This window comes from Anastrepha ludens, chromosome 6 (assembly GCF_028408465.1).
Source record: "Anastrepha ludens isolate Willacy chromosome 6, idAnaLude1.1, whole genome shotgun sequence".
NCBI classification, from domain to species: domain Eukaryota; kingdom Metazoa; phylum Arthropoda; class Insecta; order Diptera; family Tephritidae; genus Anastrepha; species Anastrepha ludens.
Genome location: NC_071502.1, coordinates 85,483,543 through 85,501,067, shown reverse-complemented (window position 1 = coordinate 85,501,067; position 17,525 = coordinate 85,483,543). Strand labels below are relative to the sequence as shown.

Below are 17,525 nucleotides of genomic sequence, written 5' to 3'. Positions count from 1 at the left end.
TGATTGGCTCAGCGAAAGAGCAATTTTAGCTGGGAAAAATAAGGACGTCAATGATATATATTAAATGCCGCTATTTTGTATCAAATACCTGGTAACATAGTTGCATATAAGTAAGTCAATGGACACTATTACTGATCAAGATGATGTCGTAAATTATCCAACTGAATTCTTAAACTCACTCGATTTGCCAGGCCTACCACCGCATAATTTACGATTAAAAATTGGAGCACTGATTATGCTGCGCAACATTAATGTGCCACGACTTTGCAACGGTACCATACTCGCTGTGAAGAAGCTAATGGGTAACGTTATGGAAGCAACAATTTTGAAAGGGAAATACAAAGGAGAAGACGTTTTGATACCCAGAATTCCACTGATTCCGACGGATTTACCATTCGATTTCAAACGTTTGCAGTTCCCTATTCGCCTTGCCTTCGCTATGACAATCAATAAGGCGCAAGGACAGTCTCTACAAATGTGCGGTATTAATTTAGAATACCCAATTTTTTCTCATGGACAATTGTATGTAGCTTGCTCACGAGTAGGCAAACCATCGTCATCATTCATTTACGCGAAAGATGAAAAAACCAAAAACGTTGTCTACCAAAAAGTGTTACAATAAAGTTCGAATGAAATTGTATCAAAGATTTTGCTTTGTTTCGTATTAATTTTATTCTCTTTCAGCAAATCATTGAATTTATCGCCTAGCGAAGCGGGCGAGGGTACGCTAGTATTATACAAAATACACTTTAATAATGGTTTTTTTATGAAAAATTCAGAGATACTTTAATAACAAAAAATTATATATGCAGTTACTCACAGCTTATTTGATGCAGCCAAACAAAATTATTATAATATCAAATATATTTTATGGTATTTCCATTATAGAAAAACTATTTTTTTATTGTTAAATAACAGGTTTTTATGTTTTTATGTTTTTTTATTTTTAAATAACATGTTTTATTGAATAACAAAAATTTTTCTTCATAAGAAAAATATGGCAAATCAAAAGAAGTCAGGTTTTGAGGTCACAGCTTAAATGATCCACTAAATTAAAAGTATTCAAAAAAACATAAACAGATTAATATTTCGATTTCATGATTACGGCCAATACTTAGTGGGGCATCCCTTTTGATTCAGAACAGCTTTTAATCGGAATTCATAGATGCTCTAAGTTTTGCTGTATAATCGGAACTAATTTTATCCCATTCTTCCTGTAGTGCCCGTTTCAGATCAGAAGCATTAGAAATATTGTGGTTTCTTATTTTATTTTCCAGCACTGACCACAAATTCTCAATAACGTTGAGATCTGGACTCTGTGCAGATGTCTGTACTACATGTTGGCAGTTCCAGAAAATCTAAGTTGCAATACCAGACGTATGCTTGGGATCGTTGTCTTGGTAGAACCTAAACGAGTCCATAATGCCCATTTTATCCGCACTTTGTACTAAATTATCTTTTAGCAGATCCAGATACATCTCTTTAACATTCTCCTTCGATAAATGTTAAATTTCCGACGCCTGAATATGACATGCAACCCCATACCATCACACTGCCCCGCCGTGTTTAACTGAAGAGCGCAAATTACATGGTTGAAGAGCGGTGTTTGGTTTTCTCCAAACGGAGGAATTCCCATCAGACCTGAAAAGGTTAAATTTGCTTTCAGCCGCAAAAACAACGGACTTCCAGAACGAAATGTCTTTGTTCAAATGTTGTCTGCAAAACTCTATTCTTTGTTTTTTATTACGAGCATTAATCAACGACTTATTTCGGGCAGTCCTTCCATGAAAATTTTCTTCGCGCTAAACTCTACGAGCAGTTTCAGGGTTACAGATCTTGCCGAAGTAGTTTTCGACCTCGTTCGTTAATTTTGGAGCGCTTAAATCGGGGTTTTCTTTAACTTTGCGAACTATCTATCCTGTTTTCGTGGCGAAACCTTTCCATAATGTGCTGGACAGTTGAGGAACGAATAGCAACAATTTCTGCAATTTTTCGTTGGCTTTTACCTTCTTTATAATGACTTCAAGTGAGCTCCGTTTTCCCATTTAAATTTTTTCAAAATTTTTGAGACTGACTTAAGAAGCTAAGCTAAACAGAAAAAAATACATTTCACCGTTATTGCATTCTCAGAGAAAATATCAAATGCACTGCAGCATTTAAGCTGTGAGCATATTTTGATGAGAAAACTATTTGTTGCTATATTTTTTCAGCAAACTTTGTTTTTGTTATTGTTCTTTCCGGAGTGGTAAACAGTACATACATATCTCATTACAAGTCGTATACAATTTTTTTTTATTAAATTTAATAAACATCGAGTCATTTTCTTTTTCCTAAAAAAGTAGTACCTGCATCAAATAAGCTGTGAGTCACTGTATACGGCTTTAAGATGTAGGCCCCTCCATTCGTGGGACAATATCAGGACGCACGCAAAAATAGGAGGAGGAGTTCGACCAAGCACCCAAAACGGATGTAATCACCAATTATCTACATATAATATGTATTATATCATCAAAATAAAGTGAAAAAGCTTTTTTTTTTAATTTGAAATTTTTTTTAAATTTTGGTTTTTATAATATTTTACGCAAACTAACCCATAATAGATAAGATTCCGAATTAATAAATTATAATTCTTTCTTCCTTCTATAAACTGTGGACCATTGTGGCCAATTTAAATTCCTACTTTAATTAATTTATCACATGAAAGATAAGTGCGAAGCAAGAAGTGTTCTTTCTTTAAACAAAATGGCAATTCCTATATACATTGACACATAGTGCACGCATGCATATTGTATATATGTATATGCATATGTGTATATGTATGTATGTATGTATTTCCTTTACTTAGTGGCAGCCGTCAAAGTGGCAAAGGATTACAAGGCAAAAATAATTCAAGCATCAAAATGAAGGTTAAAAAATATAAACTAGTAAGTGATATTTATGCAATAACATTGACATTGGCCTGCATATTCATATGTTTGAAATGAATATAAATACTTTTACAAACCACATCCACACTTTGAGGACTTTCCTGCATGTACGAGTATTATACCATATAATATACGGCGCGTGGTAGTGCTCAGCTGCCGGACATGCAGACTCGAGTCGTCGCATTGTTTACCAAACGGACGATCCATAATGCAAAACAGAAAGTCACCTTTGGGATATAATTGCCATATTTACAACGAATGGGTTGGCCACAATTGCCGACGGTTTTTTCTTGCCTTGAATGCATGCATTTTATTTTTTCTTTGTATGTAATTTCAAAAGCGTAATCCAAATTTCCATTTATACATATTAACAGTTGGTGAATGTGACATATTAATATTGCGAATAATTACATTTTATGTTTTTCCCTCACATTTGTTTACAGTTATGTATATTAATACGCTGTTAATGATGTAAAATATCACTGGAGCAAACACAGCGGCGAGCTTTTAATGGATTCTAAGAGTGAAAAATAAAGTGCATATAAAGAAAAAGGTGAAAAAATGCTGTTGTTTTTGTTGTTGTTGTTACTGCGAATGAAGTAACTTCTCAAATCACAACATACCATATGCATTCACATCTCTACTACACGCCCATCACGCTCTTTCCGCCACTAACTTCATCCCCCCTTTAATGCCCCTCCAAACTGCCATTCACATCGCCAAAAGCTTCACACACAGTACATATCTGCCAACATTATTCTTGCCATTATTATCGTGCCAGAGGCATTACTACGAGTATTATACAACAAAGCTGCTTCACACGAATGCGTAAACTCACCGCAACTGGATAGGATCTAAAATGGATCGTAGTAAAACTAATAGTATAGAATTTGGTAATATCCCAGCAGCGTCGTCTACTGCCGCTACTGCAATGTCAGCATCGTGGGCGAACAATAAGGAATCATCATCACAGCCCAACGAAGATGACTCGCCAGAGGATGACGCTGATATCGCCACGCCCGCCAAAGCCACCGATCCACTGGCGCCAAAGCGTGCTAATGAGGTAAGTGGCTTCTATAAACTTCCGAAAAATTTGTAATTGTAATTGTAGTCATAATTTTACGTAGCCTTTTACTTAACCTTTAACCTCTTAATAAATTTCGAGGGTCGTTTGAAAAGTCCGTGCAAAGTCAGAGAGATGACACTACTGGCACTACTTAGTAGTATCTCTTGGAAGAACACACACCAAGTTTCAGTCACATTGGCTTATTTCTTTGTGTTTGGCATTCGTTTGAATCGCGGAAGTCAAGTGATTTGCCTTTTTCATCACGACAACGCATCCCTTACGCCTTAGCTGTTGTGGTAGTAAAATTAATGAAATAGGGTTCCAACTTCTTTCACATCGTCCCTATTCTCCAGACTCGAACTACTATTTGCTCCCCAATTTGAAGAAATAGGTGACGGGAAAAAGATTCAAAAGAGGAGGTAAATGCAGAAACGAATGACGACTTGAACAATTCCTATTATTTGGAAGGGATAAACAAACTAGAATTCCTAGCGTTGGACGAAGTGTATAAGCCTGAAAGGTGACTATGTCGAAAAATAAAAACAGGGTTTACTTCAAACAATTAAGTAATTTTTATTTTGGCACGGACTTTTCAAACGACCCTCGTAAGTGTCTTAAAAATTATATATTCATGATATTGTATTACATATCATATTACATAGTATTCAAGGAGTCGCAAAATTAGTTTCGATTTCCTTCTTGAATAACTTTTTTACTCAATAAAAAACAATGATTTCGAATGATGGAAATCTTTATGTTGACCCTTTCAGTAACTTCAAATTTGAATTTTGCAAACCTTTATAATTCCGAGTCTCAAAATTTTGTTGAAAATTTTATGAATTTCCTTTAATGTCGTATGAAGTATGAAGCTTTAAAATATGCAGATTTTGTTGCAGCATAAAGTTTATTTTTACACAAAATTAACGAAAAAAATTTGCATGAAAAACATTGCGAATATTGCAAAAAATCTTGCGCCAAAACTTTTTTGATTCACGGCAGGTTCATACATTCATATGATACTATCCAAAAGGTACGGGTAGTCGATCAGTAAAACACAAAATATTTATTATTCATTTAAATTTATTGTGTCGCCTTTAATGTAGGGCTCTAGCGAAGTTAAGAATTAAACAATTGAAACATATTTCAAACGTAAGTTCCGGATTCAACCTCAGTTCTCGTCGCGAATTCCCCCTTTATAGGGTTAGAGGTAGTCAGAGGCCCGAAAAAATGATGATTTTCAATAATTTTGTTTTGTTAATCAATTGCTTTATTTGAAAAAAACAAAACATGGCATTATTACATCATGTTTCGACTTGACTTTAACAAAATTTCCAAAAAAAAATTAGTATTTGTAAAAGTTATGACTGTTTGCGTGGAGCCCGGTCCCTTGCGGTGATCATCACAAGTCCTCGGATATTCATCTCCAATCAATCGGACAAGAGAAAATAGTTTTATTAATAGCTAATCTTGTGCCTGATCGAAGCTTTTTTTCAAAATTTACATAATGACGGCCTCAGAAATATTTTTCAGATTTTCGAGAAATAAATCGACAATTAGTTGTTGAAAAAAAAATCGAAATTTTTGAAAAAAGAAAATCCTTCGACCAGGCACGAGTTTTTTTATGTTTTTCAAAAGCAGTATAAATTTTATTGAAATCAACCCCTTATGTCTTCTATCGATAGAAAACAGGTTTCTTGAAGTTGTAATTAGAGCTTGGAAAAGAAAAAGTTAGCCGGAGTCATATCAGCTGAATACAGTGGTGGTTCGATGATATTTGTTGTGTTTTTGGTCCCAAATTCATACAGAATGAAGAGCTTGTGAGGTGGTGAGGTTCAGGGCACTAGCATTGTCTAGTGCTTACTGGGGCAACACTTGGTCGGGAAAAACCCGAGTACGTAGAACAGGCTGCCATGGGAACCTAAGATGGTGGTGCAAGATCCATGAATACTTGTTCGCACAAAATCTCTCTAACACCGCATAACGCTCAGATAATATTCTCTTTTTGTCGTCTACCACATATGCGAGAATTGTTTTATTGAAAAAGTTGGAAAGGGAGTATTTTCTCTAGCTATCCTTTTCAAAACTTTTGCCAAGAATTATTTTTATAACCTGTGCCATCATAAAAACAAACGTTGTTTAAGAGAATTTAGTGCCATAGGCTTATTACTTCTTTCACTTATCATACATATCTACAATTCTCAGCCGGTTTATGAAGATAGTGGAGAGTCTTATTTACATTTCTCTCGGAAAAGGAGACCCAGGAGATTCAGGTGCCTCCACCCTTTTCAATATTTTTATTCCTTGTTCAGTTAAATCTACAAATTAGTTAACGTAGATTCCATTTAATGCTATTATTTCAATCTGGATCACATTTTACATATTTTAAGAAAAAGCAAACATTATTATTATTCATATGAGGGTTCAAGCTTTTTAACACTTTTGAGAAAGTGGATAAAATGTCATAAAATATGTAAAATTACTAAAATACGAAGTACGTACTTCATGCAGCTTACATTCATAAGTATTTTAATAGGGCTCCCACGTAATTTTCGGTATACAATTTTTGAATTAATTATTTAAAACTTGATAGGTAACAAACGAAAAAAGGCTTTATCCGGTTAGATATCTTCTTTGATTATATAAGCAGAAGGTTAACGCTTAATTCAATCAATTTAAAAACTAAATTAAGTACCACAATATGCGTAGAGTTGTTGTGATACCCAAAAAGTATCAATACAGGTATCTAAAGATGTGTCTTAAGATGATTTAGTATCGATACTGGCAAATGACAAGTGACGATACTAATAAGTGATAAATATTTCTAATAATAATAGATCTGAATAAATAAAATTTATAAATTAAAGTACTTACATACAAGAAGAAGTGTACGCACCAATTATTTATTTTATATTTTTTTTTGTTTTATAAACATACCTATGTATGTATATACATCAATGATAATAGATAGCAGGTTTGCTGGTTTTGTATGATGAACAAAAATTTTCGAGGGGAACTTTGGATTCTACGTCATTCGTTCACAAAATTAAGCTTTAGCTTAGTGAAACACAAAACCACTGACGTCAAATTCACTCAGAGCCTAATAACGGTCTGTTAGGTAGTACACCTCTAAAAATCTTTTCACCACGTATATATCATACATATACAAATAGGATCCCCGCTTTATTCTCAGCCATATTTAAATATTAGAAGCTTAATCTTGTCAAAGTGGATATTTTATTGCACTCTTTCATGCGCATCTTTAATTTAATTTTCATAATATTTACTGCAATACATTACTCTCCTTTTTCATCTCTTCCATCTACAGCGCGTTCTTGTTGTATCGGTAACGGAGCGCAATCGTGAAACGTGGAGTCAGAAAGCAGAGTTCTTATTGGCCGTCATTGGTTTCGCCGTCGATTTGGGCAATGTTTGGCGTTTCCCCTACATCTGCTATCAGAATGGCGGCGGTGCTTTTCTTATACCTTATTGCGTAATGTTGATATTTGGTGGTCTACCGCTTTTTTACATGGAGCTTGCGCTGGGCCAATTTCATCGCTGCGGTTGTTTAAGTATTTGGAAGCGCATTTGTCCGGCATTGAAAGGTAAATGAAAATTTAAAAAAATATTAATAACAACTATAGTATTATGTCCTTAACACTCAATGCTATAAACATTCAAAGTACCTGTAAGCAATCAGCAAACCGACGAAGTATGCCTTGGGGGAATGGAAAAGAAAGAATAAGCAAAACACTTAACAACTTGTTGATTCTTCGTTTGAGTGAAAGAATATTTTTCGCAAATCAAGCAAATTCCACAGGTGGCTGTTACGTATTTGTGTCATTATTGTTGGGATTTTCTATATGCTTTATCCTTCACTACCATCGGTGTTGGTGTAGCTTCTTGTTGTGGCATTTTGATCCCACGTGATTTCTCAGCAATTTCTCTTTTATTCAATGTATCGATACGTAATGATTTTTTATCGACGCTTATGAGACTAATCAGTCACGTCCGGTGCTTATCTCGTCTGCTGGAACGTGTCAGAATGTATGTATGTATGGATGTAGTTTACCTAAATACAAACATATATGCACTGTGGGGTATATAAACAGGTAAAACAGTTATACATTTATAATAAAGGGTTTTCCAATAACAGGTGTTATCTATCGCTATCGAGAGTTGATTAACGATTTTTTATGGCCGGAATTGGATGGTATTGATCTGGACAACGTTTATTTTCAACAAGACGGCGCTACGTGCCACACAAGCAACGAAACCATTGATCTTTTACGGTAAAAATTTCCGGACCGTGTTATCTGTCGCAATTGGCCACCGAGGTCTTGTGATTTAACACCTTCTGACTTTTTGAAAGAGACGGTCTACGCCAACAGCCCAGGGTCGATTGAAGACCTCAAAGATGGAATTCGTGAGGCTATCGAGCACATAGGGCAATTTGGTTATTCAAAATTTCATGAAAAGGATATTGCCCTGTAAGCGTGGTCGTGGTGGTCATTTGCCTGATGTTATTTTCCACTATTAACGGCATATTTTCCTCTTTATAATCAAATAAACATCCGATCATTTATATTAAAACCTTCTTGGTAAAAGAATTTCAATAAAATATTTTGTTGTTTTTGTATGATATCGAAACTATCAAGTCCATCGGGGAGAAATTGACGGTTTTTGCATAAATGTATCAGGCGTTTTGTTAAGAGCTTGCGAGCTTAAAATGATAATATCAATTAGAAATATTGTTGGAAAGAATTTGTTTTACTACATAGAATTTATTTATGCACTCACGTATCGGTACCCAGGTCACTGTTGACAGTTCTGATTTCGAGGTTGTAGGAGACTTCGTTTATCTAGGAACCAGCATTAACACCGGTAATAATGTCAGTCTTAAAATCCAACGTAGAATCTCTCTTGCCAATTAGTGCTACTTTGGACTAAGTAGGCAATTGAGTAGTAAAGTCCTCTCTCGAAGAACAAAATTAACACTTTATAAGGCTCTAATCATGCCCGTCCTATCGTATGGCGCAGAAGCTTGGACAATGACAACATCCGATAAAGAGTCCCTAGGTGTGTTTGAGAGAAAGGTTCTGCGGAAGATGTTTGGACTTTTGCACGTTGGCCACGGGGAGTATCGCAGGCGATTGAACAATAAGCTATATGACCTTTACGACGACATAGACATAGCACAGCGAATAAAGAACCAGCGGCTACGTTGGGTGGGTCATGTCGTCCGATTGGATACAAACGCTCCGGCTCTGAAAGTATTCGATGTGGTACCAGCTAGTGGTAGCAGAGGAAGAGGAAGGCCTCCTCTGCGTTGGAAAGATCAGGTGGAGAGGACCTGGCTTCACTTGGTGTATCGAACTGGCGGCGGTTAGCACAAGTATTCCGTTAAGTGTGAGCTTGCCGAGAAAATGTGCGCAAAGAGGAAGAAAATGGTAATTTGTCGCACAATGCCATAGCAAAAACCTTAAATATAGTAGTCCAAAAAACCCGTAACTTATGTATTTAAAAAATTTAAAGAAACCTTGTCGGTTGAACAAAGGCCTGAAAGTGGAAGAAAAAAAAGGATTTGTGCCGCAGGTAAAAGAAAAAGAAGTGATGTCGTTATTTCGAAAAAAACCCTTGCTTTTCACTTCGAGATGCTGCAAAACAGGTTTAAAGGTCGAAAGGTTACGTCCAAAAAATGCGCAAAAGTGAAGGCTTACGATCATAGATATAAATATAGTATATAGTATATTAAATAGATGTAGCACCCAATCGAAATTAGAAACCAAATAAAAGTGCTAACGCACGTGCGTGAAAAATATATGGTCAAGGCATCCATAAATATGGCTGTGTGGTTATGGACAATAAAACGTTCATTACCACGGGCACTATACGAGTAAATTAAGAAATTTCTATGAATGAGTGAAAGAACGTTTGCTTCCATTCACAAAGCAACATATAGACTCAGTTCTGCTCTGGCCCGATTTAGCATCGTGTCATTCTAGCCGTATTGCCATAAACTGGTATGAAAACCGCGGGTTAATATTGTTCAAAAGAACCACAATTCACCAAATTATCCACAATTGCGACCTAAACCTATTGCCAATTGTTAATAGAAAACTGCTAAAAACAAAAAAAGAAACTAAAAATAAGCAGAAGTTGAGATGAATTGACAGAGAGCGGAAGAGAGAACTCAAATCTAAATTGCGCCATTTTGTTTATAACCAAGATAATTGATATGAGTTTTTTTGTTTAAAGAAAAAAAAAAAATAAAAGAAAAATTGTTTTGATAGCTTTTAAAAATTTTATGCCACAATGGTTTTAGCGCGACCAACATTTTTCGTGTCCATTCATTATATGTATGTATGTGGATTTTGACTTGAAGGGACTTTGAGATACTATTACAACTTTTTAAACAAAATATGTCACATAACCTCAAATATAGGTAAAAATCGTATATCGAAACCGTGACACTGATTCACATATCAGTTTTGATTTTTACAGTTAAGAACCCGATAAAATTGTGTCGGCCTGTGTAATCAAAGCAGTCAGTGAGCCGACTCATCCAACATTATCATTCGGCTAAAAGTATAATGGCAGGGCCGTCATAACAGATATTTCTTAAACCCTCCTTTATAACAGGAGGTTTCGTCAATCTGTTACAGAGTAGATTACATAAAATGTTAGCCTCGCGTCTACTTTTGCTTCACAAAATCGTTCACGGCTGACGGCAAACTGGGATATAAACACAACAGCACTTCAAAATAAAAAAATTAGCAAAATTATTCCTTTCATGTAAGTGCACGCACAACTTTCCGTAATTTTCTTTATGTCCTTATATATATACTATATGTACATACATATGTATACATGTATCTACATGTAATCGCCTCTATAGATGTTTGGGTACATTATTCGCCGACGCTATCAGTACTATAGATAATGTCATTTACATACTCACACATAAATGCACATATACACATACATAGTTAATTATTATATTTCCAAAGGAACTTTATTCAACAGGAAGAATAAATGCTGGTAAATTCATTTTCGTATTCCTATAAGAATTTATTTTCTGTGTTAATGCGCCGTCCGTTCTGGATATCCGCTTTGCGAGTAATACGAATGTACAAGTATATTACTATTACCCACTAATTTGCCCAAGTGTGAGTTGAGTATGTGTGCGATTATTTACATATGTTTTCTGTTTGAACCTTTATTGGCAATTTTTTCTGGCTTTCCTTAAGTAAATATGATGATGGCAATACACAAATTTTGTTGACAATAATAACAAATTAATAATGACGAGTACTTTTATTGCGATTGATTATGTTGAATTATGAAGAAACCTGCTGGCTGATTTACATTATACTACTCGTAGTGCATACAAACATACCAATCACAAATTTCAGATGAATTACAAATATCCCCCGGGTGTTGTATTGCCGCGGTTTTTTTTTTCTCGGGAAAAAAATGAAGTTTTTTTAAGTTTTCAGTGATAAATGGAAAAAGGGATTAGTTATTTTCACCGAAAAAGGGAAATTAGTGGCTTTTACTGCGGCAGCATTGATATTGTTGAAGTGCCAATAGGTTAATAGTTAAAAAAATATTTGTAGTTCGTCTCGAATCAACTACTTGAATCAATCACTTGCTACTAACTTTCTCATCAAACTCTAATAGTTGACTTTTTGGTCATATCTATGTATATTGTGGTGCAGAAACAATTAATACTTACAAATACGCATATACGAGTACAAGGTGTTTCATTTAGCATTTGAAATGTGAACTATCGACAATTTTTTTACTTCGACTGCTAAAATACCAGAAATTAGTTTATGGTTAGATATTTTAAAAATTTATAATTTTTCGCTTGAAAAATGGATATGATGGAAAATATTAAAAACACTAGAAAATATATAGGTGCAATTTGTTTATTTATCCAGTAATGTCTAACAAAAATTCCGAACAGAACTTAGAGATTAATTCATAACTGCAATAAAAGTATTTCAGATTATTTAAGATTAAAAAAGGATAATATAATTAAATTATCAACATAAGAAACCGTTAAATTGCTAAAAAATAAATATGCACAAGCTAAATTTTAATGAATTAATTATTATAAAACTCAAATAACCAACATTTTCGAAGTATTAGTTTGATTGGTTACATAAAAAGACATTTTTTTAATCGAATTGAAATAATTGATTGGTCCAAGAAAGGTCCAAAGCTAAAAAGTTTGAGAAATAATTAAAGTCAGAAAACGTTACAATGAGTGGCGCATTAGGACTAAACAATCTCGTATTGAACTCCACGCAAAAAAATCTTAAAACGACGAAAATTTCTGCAAGGAACATTAAACTGTATTCTTTCTAGAAGAGCAGGACAATGTTGTCATTAACGAGATCAAAGATAAATATTACTGACTGAAGAATAGCTCTGTCACTTAATGGGACAAGACTAACCAATCGACAGCGAGATTCGTATGATGGATTCGAGTCTGAGCCATTGAGTGAATGGAGTACGAAACGCATAAAACATTTTTAGAACCCTCTCAACTCGACTTATATGGTCTGCATAATAAGGTCTCCAAATAAAAGCAGCGTAATCTAATTTGGACCCAACAAGCGCAGTCTATAATATCTTATATGGATCAGTGAAGTGCGAAGAGAGACGTCTTACAAAGCGAGCATAGCAAGATAATTAGAATTGTCCGTGATAAAACCGAAAAAAACTTTAAATCTTTATTCATATCAGGCGAAGCAAGTTATGTATTATTAATATGATAAGAGGTATGAAGGGAGTTTTGAAGCTTAGAAAATGTGATTTTATAACATTTTTCAATATTAAGAAATAGACGATTCATAAGACACCAGGAAAATAAATTATTCAGCTTACACTGTAGGACGGCATTGTCACTAGAACTTCTAATTTCAGCAGAAACTTTTAGATTATCTGCATAGAGGACAAATTTAGCAAAGGAAATACATGAACAGATATTATTAATACTACTACTCGCTGCTGCTGAGGTGACAGTCCTTGGCTGGATATAAATCCGGATCGTTCCGGTTACGTAGAACCGACTGTCTTGGGAACTACTACTACTAAAATACTACCCTGAGGTACACCAGAGGTGGTTCTAAGCTGTTTTGAAAATGTGTTGCTCCTCTGTATTAAATAAGATCGAATCCAATCAAGGAAAGTCCAATGAAAACCAAGACATGTCAATTTAGTTACTAATATAAAATCGTGTGGGAGATTTTAACGAAGGCTTTAATTCCATTAAACTCTTTTTTGGCCTAACACAATAGCAAAATCTGATTTGCTAACAAAAGGCGCACATGGAATCAGTTTAATTGCTCATAGAACGTCAAAAATGGGAATGGATTGGTCATACTCTACATAAAGACGAAAAATGCATTGCCCGATATGCACAGGACCGGGCTCCTCTTGCGAATGCTGGTCGCAAGCCTGGTAGACCAAGGGAAACTTGGAACTTGTGAAAGGAAGCTAGAAACATTGGCGCGCAGGCGTGGTTCATGCCCTATGACCCACGAGGAATTGAGGACCGGAAGAAGAAGAAACCATTCTTTATATAGCGCCGTTAAAGATAAATAAATATTAATTATCCAGAGACGATTCAAGTGCCGCAAAATTGGGTTGGCAAAATTAGCCAAGGTACTGTTATTAGAGCAGCTGGTTTATTTTCATTTTCTTGCGATTTGGTGGTTTGAGTGTAAAAAAAAATTATTGTTAGCAGTGCTGGCTGATCTGTAAAAAGGTCTCGCTTAGACCCCTGGGGTCCATTGTGTTGCCACAATATTAGTTTCCTTCCGTTTTCAATTTTGACATTCAAAACACCAAATGGCAAAAATAAAATATATAGAAATGTTGTTGTTGCTTTCGTGACTTTAAAGCTAGCTGTAGGATTTATTTTTATGAAATTATATTCCATGTTTAAAGGACCGGTTTAATTAACAAAAAAATCATTGAAGTGTTCATTTTAGAGTACGACCGAATATCGATTTTTAAGGGCGAACCGGACTTCGGCCAGTTTCAGCCGAAACCTAACTGAAACCGTACAGAGCATTTTAAAGGGCCCAATGAACAAGCAATGATTTGTTAGAAATTCAGAATTTTTTTATAAAAACGTTAAAAAATGTAAATATCTCACATGAATTTCTGCTCGTAACACATACTTACATATTAGACCGGGTCGATTTGTAGGGAGGCAAAAAAATCATATTCTAGGGATCAAAATAAGAAACTTTGCCGAAGGAACCATACCTCTAAAACGAATTCTGATGTCCCCAATTTGGGTCGAACTTTTTAGTTTCTTTTCTATAACTTACTTAAATTAATTTTTTCATTTACATATGTTCTGACTAAATAAATTTCTTAAGAGAAAAAATAGATTTTATTATAAATAAATAATAAATATTGTTATAAATAAATAAAAATAAAGAAAAAACATATCCATTTAGCTGATTTTTTTAAATTGGGGGACATCAGAATTCGTTTTAGAGGTATGGTTCCTTCGGCAAAGTTTCTTATTTTGATCCCTAGAATACGATTTTCACAGAGCAATGAGCGATTTTTAAATCGACCCGCCCTATTACATATGCATTTAAAAATTGCCAAAAAAATATATATTTTTACACATGTACATGAAGTAATTATTCAATACTTTTAGTTTAACAATTTTATATTTATATGTAAATGTAAATATTTCCACATTGTTTTCGCTACCGTCCATCGGTATAACGGAGCTGACTTTCAGCACTAACCATTTAATCACTGGCCACATTCGACGGAGAAGGAGATGATATTTCAGAGCAATTTAAAAAACATATATACAGCGCACGCTCGACACCCTAAACCCTTCAAAAACGTGAACACCCCAAAACGTGACTACTCTAAATCGGGAACAAGGCGAACCATAAGCGTTTCAAAGTTTGCATGCATAGAGTTTGCATTGAGCTCGAATAATTCTGAACTTGGGAAATCCCCTAATAGACGAAGATATTGGTTAAGAGGAAAAATCCAACGACAATGACAGCGTTTTAGAGGCACCGGAGAAAATTAAACCAAGTGAAGCAATTGAGGTTTTCAATAAAGAGGTACAGTGAGTGCTATAAAAACGTCGATCCAAATGATATGAATGTATTGAGACGTCTAAAGGAGAAAGCTGTGTCTTAAGTAGTAAAAAAAACAGATTATACAAAAATCGGATGCTGTTATCGTTCAAGCTTCTGCGCCATACGTTAGGACGGGCCTGATGAGAGCCTTGTAGAGTGTTAGTTTTGTTCGTCGAGAGAGGAGTTTACTGCTGGTTTGCCTACTTAGTACAAAGTACCACTTGTTGGCAGGCAAGAGAGATTCTCCGTTGGATTTCAAGGCGGACATTATTTTCGGTGTTAATGCTGGTTCCTAGATAAACGAAGTCTCTTACAACCTCGAAATCATAACTGTCAACAGTGACATCGATTCGCGGCCGATATTCGAGTGCGCCTACTATTTATTTGATGACAGGGCGTACCTCTTTCACCACCAGACCCATTCGCTATGCTTCTTTATCCAGTTTGGACGAAACAGAACTAATAGCGCGGTTTTTAAGGCCGAGGATGTCAATATCATCGTCATACGCCAACATTTTTTTTGTTTTTTTTACATTTCATGTCACACAACAATAAAATGTGAATTTAATTGCGTAAATATGTATTGAATTTGTATGTGTTTAGCATTTTAATGTGAACTCTCTTGGTTTTAATTAGTTCATATCGAGCGTGCTCTGTATATGATGATAGCAGTATTCAAAAAATATTACAAAAACTAAAAGTTGATAAAACCTTCGACCAACAAAATTTTAAGAAATGTTCGGCCAAAGTTCGGCTATTTTAATATATTAATGGCCGCAACCGGAATTCGATCGTTCTCTAATTCATTTATAGCCAAATTCTACTAAATTCCAAACTTTATGTAAACCACCCTGTATAATATCCTTTACTCCACTAGCATCTCATCATTTGATTTTAACCCCACTAAAGTGAACACAGCCAAAAGACGACAAACTTTTGCGATAACAAATTTTTGAATTTTACTTTTCGTTGCCCTTTTAATTCAATTACAAATCTGCATATTCAGTATGTTGTTAATATTGTTGTTGCCCAACTTCTCCCGCTGCTTTTCAAATCCAACATGCAACTGACATATTACCAGAACACAAACGTTCGTTTGTACGCACGCAAGCACAAATACGTGTATGAATATCAATATTCTATGACACCAGTGTAGCCCTGTAATGATGAATTTGCTTATGCCTATAGTTATACTGGTACATATATATTAATTATATAAGTACATATCTTGCAAGTCATCTTTAGCGCACAATTAGCTGCCAATTTGTGCAGTGGATGAAAGTTCTTCCAAACAGTAATAAAGAATTTGGATTCTGTTATGTTGGGCTTGAAAGTTAACAGATATTTATTTATGTAAATATGTGTATGTGCTTGTACATATATATACTCCTACATATTTCTGTAATTTTAATTTCTTACTTTGTTCATTCATCATTACCACTTCATTCATTGTAAAAATTAGATTTATTTGTTTAATCTAATCTTTATGAGCTGATGGAAATAAAATGTGAAAAAATACTTACTTACATATGTGCAATGCCCTTTGTAATGATTGTAGACCCCATGCCGGATAGCGATTATTTCGAATAGAAAAAATTTAAATCTACCCACTCATAACAAAATTAATCGATGACTAGAGAAAACAGATAGGAAAATAAATTTAAATAAAGCTACAATGGTGTGAGATATGAAATTGATGTACATAGCTTTATTTTGAAGCTACATTCATGCCATTATGTATGAAATAGCCCATCATTTTCATTGGCAGTGCTTCAAGCGATTGGCTCAGTTTCTGATGACGGTCCAATACCATATGTCTCGAATGTTAGTCTGGAGCTCATCCGAAGCCTAAGGACTAAACCCAGCCCCAACGAAAATAATCGCGCGGTGAAAAGTCGCGTGCTTGCGACGACCAATTGATGCGATGCGGCGCACAGACGGCAGTTTACTGGAGCGGCAGCCCTTGGTCGGGAAATTGAGTCATTGCGGTACGTAGAACCAACTGCCATTGCCATGACAGTTGAAAAAACTCTCGCCGTGAGACGACTAGTATACTTTCACCTTTAAAACTTGGAGTGTTACATTGCTTTTTTTTCACTGCCGTGCTGTTGGAGCACCAGCATGGATATATCGATGCAGCCGAGCTCTAACCACAAAAAGCCGGATAACATCGTTCTATGCTGAGAGCCATTGACAGATATTTTTGCCAGATATCGAGGAGACACTCTTTCCTCGTATATTTTGAATGAAATAATGCCACAAGCCGCACCAAACAGTCAATCTTTCCGGATGCACCAATGTTTGCTCGAGCACTTGAGTTTTTCTCTAATTTTGCTTATAGACAAAACCGCTGAGCCAAAAATGGACGTCGTCTGAGAAGATGATTATTTGGGAAAG

At 35.1% G+C, this 17,525-nt stretch overlaps 1 protein-coding gene across 1 annotated transcript in view; it reads left to right on the top strand.

The window, feature by feature from the left end:
- The window catches only part of LOC128868266 (sodium-dependent serotonin transporter), a 51,034-nt gene that overhangs the window by 14,360 nt on the left and 19,149 nt on the right, over positions 1–17,525 (top strand). The window contains exons 2-3 of the mRNA XM_054110144.1: positions 3,371–3,990; positions 7,319–7,595. Of these exons, the coding sequence (XP_053966119.1) occupies positions 3,787–3,990; positions 7,319–7,595 (481 nt within the window). The 5' untranslated portion in view covers positions 3,371–3,786. The remainder of the gene's footprint in view (positions 1–3,370; positions 3,991–7,318; positions 7,596–17,525) is intronic.